Here is a 10178-nt window from a genome sequence, read left to right as displayed (position 1 = left end):
GTCAACAAACGGTCAAATAGACAGAGGACCAAATTGTGTTAAAATTGCAAAGTTAAGGACTTAATTGGTTGAAATTGAAAGTCGATGACCAATTTGTGAATTTAGCTATAGTCGAGGGACCATTTTGGGTATTTACTCTTTTTAATATACTAAAATTACATTATTTGTGTATTGAAATAATGTACTTTATGTATACAAATAATATACTTTTAATATATTAAAAATGTACTTTTTATTTATGGTTAACACAAAAGTGTGGACCATGGTCATAGAATAATGGTTGGTAGTAGCTTATTCATTCCTTAATTCTGTTATGATTGGGTTTAAAATGCTACTTCCAAACAACTAGTGAACCAAAAAGTTACTTGATGAACAATTGAATGACAAAAATATAATTAAGGTCTTAAGGGATTAAAAAAATGACATTTACTTAGATATGCAAAGTGTAAATTTTCTTAATATTTTATAATACTAGAGAGTAGAGTTGTAAAAGTAACGAGCAAATACCAATTTTGATCTCACGAGTATTAACAAAATGACGATTTTGGTCCATATGTTTAATTTCTACCAATTTTCATCCACAACTATTGTTTTAATACCAATTTTTCATCCACGACTAATATTTTAGTACCAAAATTCATCACACCGGTCATCCTTCCATTTAAGACATGTCGAAATTGAAAAATTTTAAGGGCATTTTCGTCATTTTCAACTTAAGATTCTAATTTGAGCATGAATAAATAGATTTAAGCTCTAAGATTAATCCCAATTCGCAGTTCTCCTCCTCATCCTATCTTAATTTGAGGAGGAGAATTGCAAATTGAGATATATCTTAGGGTTTAAATATATGTATTCATGCTAAAATTGGGATCTTAATTTGAAAAATGACAAAAGTACTGATACTGCTAATTACTACGTAAGCAACAACTAAACAAACACGAAACCAATTAAAGCAAATAAATATCTCTATTGATCACAGTGAAGGCCCTAAGTACAATCTACTTGGTTGCTCTGAGTACCGACTGACTGCGGTCGGGATTCTCTAACAACAACCTATCGATCGTCCAAAAGTCCCTCCTACTGTAGCTATTGTGGGTATTTATAGCCGCTGCACCGGAGACACAAATCCGGTCGTTCGGCATGCTCTCCACGTAGCCACCACGTGTCATCCTCCCGGGTGCCCTGTCTGTCGTCACAAGGAACCGCCACGTGTCCTTTGTCAGCTCTCTCGCCAAAGGGCTACCGCTCGGTGGTCGACACTGTCGCTTGGGCAACTCCCGGTCGGACCCCGACCGGGTTCTTCTCAAGAAGCTCGACCTGTTACCTGCAAAGACAAGAAGACAAAAGCAAAGGCACACCAACCGGGGGAAAACTATGTCGGTCGGGATATTCCCTACCAAGAGCCCCCCAGCCCGGGCCTTTTTAACCGTCCGGGGAAAAACGAGACGGGATGAAGAAGCCCAACCGTCAGCTACCAAACCGACCGGCCAGCTGTCATTCCTCCTATTGCCACGTGTCGGCGTCTGCCGGCATCTACGACTGCAACGGTCGCCTCGGTGTACTATGTAAGCCATGCGCTACATGGTCCCGAGCTCCGGTACTCCCGGTTAGAGAAGGTCGTCTACGCCTTGTATACTGCCGCGAAGAAGTTGGCTCCCTATTTCCAGGGTCGAGCAATTCGCGTGTTGACCGATCAGTCGATCGGGCCAGTCCTTCGAACTGCTTCATCATCCGGTCGCCTAGTCAAGTGGGCGTTAATGCTGACCAGTACGCGATCGAATACCGACCGAGACCAGCCATCAAAGGTCAAGCTCTTGCTGATTTCTTGGTCGAGTGCACCGCCCGGGATACCCGACCCCCGGAGGTTGCGGATCCCGAGGCTGAGTGGTGGTCGTTGGCCACTGACGGGTCGAGTAGCAAGAAAGGGGCAGGAGGAGGAGTGGTGGTCACGAGCCCGGAGGGATTCAAAGTTTATTTTGCTCTCATGTATCAGTTCCATCCGACTAACAATGAAGCCGAGTACGAAGCCTTCATCAATGGCTTACAGTGTGCTCGGGACCTGGGGGCTGAATACATTCGAGCTCAAACAGATTCCGCGCTCGTGGTCGGGCAGGTTCTCGGAGATTATGAAGTCAATGGAGAGCGTCTACAACTATACCGGGACGTAGCCATGGAAAAGCTTGCTCAGTTCCGGGGATATACCGTCCGGCATATACCCCGATTGGATAATGCCGACGCGGACATCTTGTCTAAGTTGGCTCAAGACGCCCCGGAACACATGTCAAAGATAGCTCGGATTCTGGTGATCCCGAGACACAGCATCCATCGCTTACCGGTCAATCCAATCCAACCGGTAGAAGACAATTGGATCACCGATCTGAAGGAGTTCCTCGAGCACGGTCGGCTTCCGGACGACCCCCAACGTGCTCGGAAGGCCAAGCTTAGAGCCCCGAGGTTCCAAGTCTTGGACGGTCGTCTTTACAGGCATCGTACGGAGGCCCTCTTATGCGTTGCTTGACCGCGTTTGAGGCCGATTTGGTTATGAAGGAATTGCATTCGGGTATTTGTTCTTCACACCAAGGAGGCCGATCACTAGCCCGTCGTATCATGCTGATCGGGTACTATTGGCCGTCCTTCCAGCTAGACTGTGAAAAGTTAGCTCGGGAATGTGAGACGTGCCAACTGTTTGCCCGGATGCCTGGACGACCGGCAACCTTCTATCAGCCGGTCACGACTGCAATTCCCTTTGCTAGGTGGGGGGTAGACATCTTGGGCCTCTTCCCACAGCTTTTCGGTCGGAGAAAGTTCGTGATTGTCGCCATCGATTACTTCTCCAAGTGGATTGAAGCCGAGCCGTTAGCCACGATCACATCTCAGCAGTGTGCTCGGTTCCTTTGGCGCAATGTAATTTCCCGCTTTGGCGTGCCTGTGCATCTCATCAGCGACAATGGCCGTCAATTCGTAAGCCAGTACTTCCAAAACTTCTTGGCCACGATCGGGACGACCCACGTCCGGTCGTCGGTGGCTTACCCACAAGGGAATGGGCAAGTTGAAAATGCTAACCGGACGATTTTGGAAGGTCTAAAGAAGAAGCTACACTCGGCCGGTCGTAGTTGGGCCGATGAGTTGCCATATGTATTGTGGACTTATCGGACGACCCCGAGGGAGGCTACTTTGGAGACCCCTTTCGCCCTGGTTTATGGGGCAGAAGCCCGACTCCCGATCGAGGCTTGGATCCCGACCGATCGAGAGAGAACTTATAATGCGGAGGAGAACGAACATGCGATGGTTGTGGATCTCGATGGGGTTGAAGAGAAGAGAGAGCTAGCCACTCGGCGTATGGCCGAGTATCAGAAGCGAGTCAAGAGTTCAAAGGACGTCCGGGTCAACCCTCGTTACTTTCAGGTGGGAGACTACGTTCTACGACGAAGGGAGGTCAGTCAACCTTTGGAAGGAGGGAAGTTAGCTCAAAATTGGGAAGGGCCGTACATCATCAGCGCCATCATACGGCCGGGAACATATCGACTGTAGACAACAACCGGTCGGGTAATCGAGGTGACTTGAAATTCCGAGCACCTCGTTATGTTTAGGCACTAGCCTATTTTTTGTAATTTTGGACGAATTGGGGGCTCGACCTGCGTGTTAGTCCCGGTCGTCATTTGTAATTAAATTTATTATTGTAAATATTTCTTTAACCACCTACGAGCGGGAAGGTTCAATGTATATACGATCGGTGATTGCTCGACCGTTTGCACACGGCGGCCCGGTCGGTTATTTCCTTTACCTTCATTGCATGCAGATTAATTCATCATCAAGTTACAACGACCGGGCGAGTCTATCGACCGGTCAAATGCGCTCCTCTTCGGTGGACATTTGGGTCACGCCACCGATCGGGAAAGCTAGGAGCTCTCAGCAAAATTCTCCGATCCGTCCAACTTCTTTCCACTATTGCACCCACTCGTGCCTCAAGGGCACAATAGTGTGGGGGCTGGGATGAAGAAGTATATATAGGCCCGTCGCTCAGGAAAACCCCGACCGTGGAGGCTTACCCATTTTCAAAATTTCGACAAGGCCAAGAGATCGGGTAAACTCGATCGGGCATGCCAGTTTGATGTCGAAGATACGGGCGCACGACCGGGCCTTAAGGCCACAAGGTCGGGTGTCGAACTGGTCGACTAGTGCATGACCGGGCCAGAAGGCCATGAGGTCGAGCAGTTATGGTCGGCGTATGCATGGTAAAAATAAAAATAAAAATTAAAATTAAAGGCAAGAAGACGAATGACACAAGTTTGCCAAAAATTGATTTCGTTAAGTCAAAAAGTGCCCGGTACAACTGGGACCGGGCTCCCGATCTAGTCCGTAAATAAAAATAAGAAATAGCCTATAGACGGTCGGAGTCTACACGACCGGACTATTTCTTTGCAGCAGCATCGCTGGGCTCAGCCACATCTTCCTTAGGATCGAACGGCGACGGGCCGGGATCAGCGACCTCATCCGGGAGAGTCGACAAGACCAACTCAAGATCTTCACCCTCCAGGGCTTCCTTCAGAAAGGTCTCGGTCTTCTCACGCATCTTGCGTTGGCCGCACTTGAAACCCCATCGGCCAAACGACCAGATCAATTTCTCCCCGACCAGTGTGTTCCGGACCTCTCGAAGGAACTTCGTCCCGGAGGCATCATCCTGGAAGAGGAACTTTGCCAGGTCTCCAAGATTGGCCAACCGGTCCTTCACCGTGATCAATAAAGATATTTACTTGCTTTAATTGGTCTCGAGTGTGTTTAATTATTGCTTACGTAGTAATTAACAGTATCAAGTACACTTAATAATTTCATATTTCGGCATTTCTTAAACGAAGGGGTAACCGACATGATGAATTTTGGCATTAAAACAATAGTTGTGGATGGAAATTGGTACTAAAACAATAATCGTGGAAGAAAATTGGTAGGAATTAAACATGTGGATCAAAACTGTCATTTTGCTAGTACTCGTGGGACCAAATTTGGTTTTTGCTCAAAGAGAAACGGTAGCGATCTAAATAGAATGTGGAAAATTGTAATTTTGATCCTCTGGTTATACCCGTAGTATATACTTAATCCTTGAATTATATGTGTGATCATCTTTGACCCATAAGTTATGTATTAAGTGACAATTTTAGTCCTTGAAGAACCAAATCAACCACTTTATGAGTTAATACCCAAAATGGTCATCGACTATAGTAATTTTTCTCAATTTCGTCTTAAACGACTTGGTGATCTAATGTAGTCTCGAACTTTTGTGTTATTGCTTAATTTAGTCTTCCGTTTGTTATTCCGTCAAATTGGTGTTAAATAAATGGACAATTCAGTAATCTCAATATTGGCATCTCTTTACTCTCAGCCTTGCGACGTGCAAAACCCCTCTTTCTTTTACGAATTACTCCCAGACCTGCGAATCAAATTTTATATTCGTAGGTTTGGGAGTAATCTGTAAAAGAAAGAGTGATTTTTGACTTCGCAGATCTAGGAGCAAAGAGACGCCAATATTGAAATTATTGAATTGTCCCTCTATTTAACACCAAATGGACAGAATAATAAATGAAAAACTAAATTGAGCAAAAACACAAAAGTCTGCGACTAATTCTATTGTTTGGTTAAATTTGGAATTGTAAGGAATAACAAGTTTAAAGACCTATATGCCCCTACAAATTAATAAGAGTAAGGAAAAATGGTCAAATAGACCCTCTAGCTTTACACAAAAATGCAATTAGCCCCCTAAACTTTTAAAAAGTGCAATTAAACACTTCAACTATATAAATTAGATCAAATAAGTCCAATTTACCACCGGTATTTAAATCACCTACTACCGTGAAATATTATTGAACGAAAAAAAAAAAAAAAAAAAAAAGAAATCGACGACCCACGACCCACGCTTGGTCGCCGGTTGCCACAATTTCTTTGTTTATTTCCTTCAGTCCTTGATTAAGGCGAAATTAGCAAATCCATTTATATGCGTTGTGTGAGGGTGAATATATATACACGTGGAGTTAACAAAGTGCATATCTTCAGTTCGACATGTCAATCATGGAGGAGCCACTACTATCAGGTAGCCTACACTGCCCATTCAAAATGGTAAATTTATTTGAATTTGCGTTTTTATTTAGTAGAATTCATTCTCTGATCTTGTGTTGTCTTGAATTGGAAAAGCGGAATGCCAACAACTAGCGCCGCTTTTGTTTAGCCTCAGGCGTTCATCGCTTGCCGCCGTCGCTCACACCAGGGAGCCGCTTTCCGCCAGATCGCCGCGCTAGTGACCCAGTATGCTGTCACCGTCCGCCGTTCACTGCTTTCAGCCAGTCAGCCGTTGCCGCCGTTGATCACACCCCGGTCTTCGCAGCCATCGGTATTTCAGATTTCAACATCAAGTAATTTTTTTAAAAAATCCTTATTTTATTTACTTAATTAGGTTTATTTGTTTAGGGTGAGATTGTGAGAATTCCGTGGGTGATTGGACGATCGAATTAGGTATATTTTCTTCTGCTCGGATGACGCCGGCGGTCAGCAACAGTTGCCGGAGTTTTAAAAAATTTGAATGACCTGCTATTGCAGGTCATTTATCAATTTTAGGGCTTAAATGCACTAAAATAGATAGTTGGAGTGTTTAATTACATTTTTTAAATGTTTGAGGAGCTAATTGCACTTTTGTATAAAGTTGGAGGGCTTATTTGATCAGGATAAAATAATCAAACCATATCACTTTTTTTTTCCATCTTTCATGGAAAACAAAATCTTTGATCCAACTAAGGATTTTGTTTTCCTCAAATTTGATGAATTCATTTTCCAATGAAAAATGAATTCCATGAACCAAACACCAAAAAACAACATTTTCCTCCGCGTTAAGGAAAATATTTTCCTTTGGAAAACATTTTTTATGAACCAAACATTCCCTTAAATTGGAGGAAAATATTTGGTTCATAAAAAATGTTTTCCAAAGGAAAATATTTTCCTTAAAGTGGAGGAAAATGTTGTTTTTTTGGTGTTTGGTTCATGGAATTCATTTTCTAATGGAAAATGAATTACTCAAATTTGAGGAAAACAAAATTCATGGTTAGAGCAAGGATTTTTGTTTTCCATGGAAGATGAGAAGAAAAAGTGATATAGATTGTCTATTTTACTCTTGTTTTCTGTTTTAATTATATTACTCTTATTAATTTGTAGGGGTATATATGTTTTTATACTCCTTATTCCTTACAATTTCAGATCTAACCAAACAATAAAATTAGTATTTCGAGTAATTCTTTTTTCACCGACCAAACAATGAAATTTATCTTCTTAGTAATTATTTTTCTATGGAATTTCAATTCCACTTTCCTTAAAATATTTTCGGCGAACCAAACACACTAGTGTTAATTAAAGATGGTGACGCATATAATTTAGGAACTAAAGGTGTGTTTGGTTCACACACAGGAATCGGAATCGAAATGGGTATCAAATACTTGGTAATGGTAATGGGTTTTGGTGAAAGTATTTAACATGTTTGGTAGTAGGGTGGAATGGAAATAGTTACTAATAGTAGTGCTTGAAAATAAATAAGGGAATGAAACCCTTATTGTATTTGGGTATGAGTTTTTCAATTGATGGGATATTCAAAATCCATAGTAGTGTTCTAAAAATCTATCAACCAAACAACAACAATCACTTTCATATTCATTCCTATGGGCAAAATCCACTAACCAAACACACCCTAAGTTTGTACTAAGAGCATCCACATTGGTTGGGAAGAATGGGGAGATAATGTAAGAGTGATTAGGAAAGAGAGTGTGGGAGAGGAGAGAAAAAAAAAAAAAAAGAAAAAACAAAACAAAAAAAAAATTAAAAAAAAAAGAAAGTAGTCAGACGCGTCAGGCGCGCCGACTGGCGCGCCTGACGCGCCTCCGGGCGCGTGCAGTGCACGCGCCCGGCTTTTGCCCAAGGCTGTGCGCGAACGCGCACAGCCTTGCTTCTTCTTCTTTCTCTTTTTTTTTTTTTTTTTTTTTTTCTGACAATCTCCCTACATTTGCAGGGAGATTATTTTTCAATTATCTCATGTCCACACTAGCTATTATCTCATGAAGGGAAGATTTAATTCTGAATTCTCCCCACAATATCCACAAGTGTGGATGGCCTAAGATGATTAATTGTAGCGAGCAGCACTTGTCGTCTAACAGTAACTATTGTCTCAATCTGCTCATTCTGCTGTCCCTATCTAACAGCAAAGCACAAGCTTAAAGCTTTAATTACTTACCATGCTCAATTAAATACCAGTATAGATGGATCAACTTTATTGGAGAATTTCTCGACAAAAAAAGCGTAACATATTTTACATTAGTTTTTTTTTTTTTTTTTTTGGTGAAAATTTTAAATTAGTTCTCTACTTTCCTTCAACTACTTCTAACTACTTAAACAATTTTTAACTTCTAAAAGTGAATCTTGAAAAGCAGTGAGACTAAAACAATAGCAAATTTTTCAAATAGTGATGAAAGTGGTCCACCGGTTTTAATGACTGTTATAGCTTGGTCAAATGCACCTTATAAGTTAACTAAAAGTTACACTTTACCTTTTTAGAGATTATAATCAAAAATAAAAATTACAATATTCGTAAAGTAATTGTAGTATTTGTCTCAACTTGTTAGTGATAAGTTATAATTGATGTTACAAATTTTATCTTTTTTCTAACAAAACATTAAAGACTTTCCACATCAATTATACTTTAAGGACATTAAGTATGCAAGACCAATTAAAATAAGAATGAAATTTACAATGTTAGTTATATCTAAAGAACAAGAAGTGAGAAATCCACGAGTAGAAACAAATCCTACAATTAACTTATAATAACTCGAGAACAAAATGTGCATCTTTCCGAAAAATATACTTTTTCAATTGATACCAATAATAACTGCTTTAGAATTTATTTATTTTTTTTAGTGTTACTGTCTCTAATACATTGTACTATCTATTCAAATATAGTTTCAACCTAATGAACCCTAAATAGTCAACAATACCTCTATTAAAGCTCGATTTTATGACCCCTCATATGGGAGAAATCACTACACGTCAACTGAGCGCAAGGTACTTGGTAGAATTTTCCTAATTTTATTATGAAATTTTTCCAAGAAAATAAGCTAAGAAATTAAACTAGAACCATGACAATCACAAATCTCAACCGTAGATATTATCATACGAAGTATACAGATTATTCTGCTACATTAACAAAATTGATTAAGCCCCTAATAACAAATTAACAAATTGTACCCAAGAAAAAAAAGAAAAGAAAGAGAAATCCCTAGAAGCAAAGGAGAACAACAGAGGAAGAGATCATGAAAGCATAGATGAAGATCAAGAATCCAAAATGCAAAGCCCAATTCCTCTTGAACTTACCAAAGTAACTCTCCGGCGGTTCTTGATAATGTATCTCAAACTCCTCGGCCACCTCGTCCTCGCCGCCGCCGCTGCTCATCCGCATCTTCAGCCGCCGCAGGCGCTCGGTGGCGAGGCCCAGCGTCAGCTTGTGGCAGCGCCGCTGGTACTTGAACCCATTGATGCACCTGAGGGTCTGGGCAACTGACACGTAGAAGATGAGGTGGGCCATGGAGAGGAGCCCGATGGGGACCCAGCAATGGCGGCACTGCAGCCTCGAAGACTGGGCTTGCCCCAGGAAAACCAGGGACAGGAAGAGGAAGAAGAGCTGGAACATCTTCCAGAGCTCCTTCTTCTGGAGGTCAACTGCGCGTTTCTTCTCGAGGGTCTTCTCGAAATGGAGCTGGATGATGGTGTTGAGGGCCTGCAGGGCGGCCTCGTGGTGGATCAGACTGGCCGGGTGGGCGGCGGTGGCTGCCTCGTAGTCCGCCATTGGAGAGAGGATGTGAGGATGGATGGAGGGGTTTGGGATTGGGTTTCTCTTGACGAGACTGTTGTTGACTGGTTAGACCCACACCCATCGGATCCCATTGCTCCTTTGGGTCCACTCCATATAATATTTCATAATTGATTCATTTACTAACGGTAGCCAGGGAGATTTTACCAGTCAAATGATACTTCTTTTTACCCAACATTCAAACGGGTTTTCCAATTAGGTCAGCCTCGAAACTCCAAAAATAACTATTGAAAGTTTTTTTTTTTTTTTGGAACCAAGACAATAAATATGAGAAAAAAGAGAAATAATT

At 41.8% G+C, this 10178-nt stretch overlaps 1 protein-coding gene across 1 annotated transcript; it reads right to left on the bottom strand.

The window, feature by feature from the left end:
* Positions 1-9163: 9163 nt before the first annotated feature.
* LOC109155033 lies at positions 9164-9953 on the bottom strand. The gene has a single exon (XM_019302763.1). It carries the CDS (start codon positions 9863-9865, stop codon positions 9299-9301), a length of 567 nt encoding a protein of 188 aa, XP_019158308.1. The 5' UTR covers positions 9866-9953; the 3' UTR covers positions 9164-9298.
* Between the last annotated feature and the right edge of the window lie 225 nt (positions 9954-10178).

The sequence above is a fragment of the Ipomoea nil genome, unplaced genomic scaffold, assembly GCF_001879475.1.
Source record: "Ipomoea nil cultivar Tokyo-kokei standard unplaced genomic scaffold, Asagao_1.1 scaffold2690, whole genome shotgun sequence".
NCBI classification, from domain to species: Eukaryota; Viridiplantae; Streptophyta; class Magnoliopsida; order Solanales; family Convolvulaceae; genus Ipomoea; species Ipomoea nil.
This window is presented reverse-complemented; position numbering and strand designations above follow the sequence as displayed.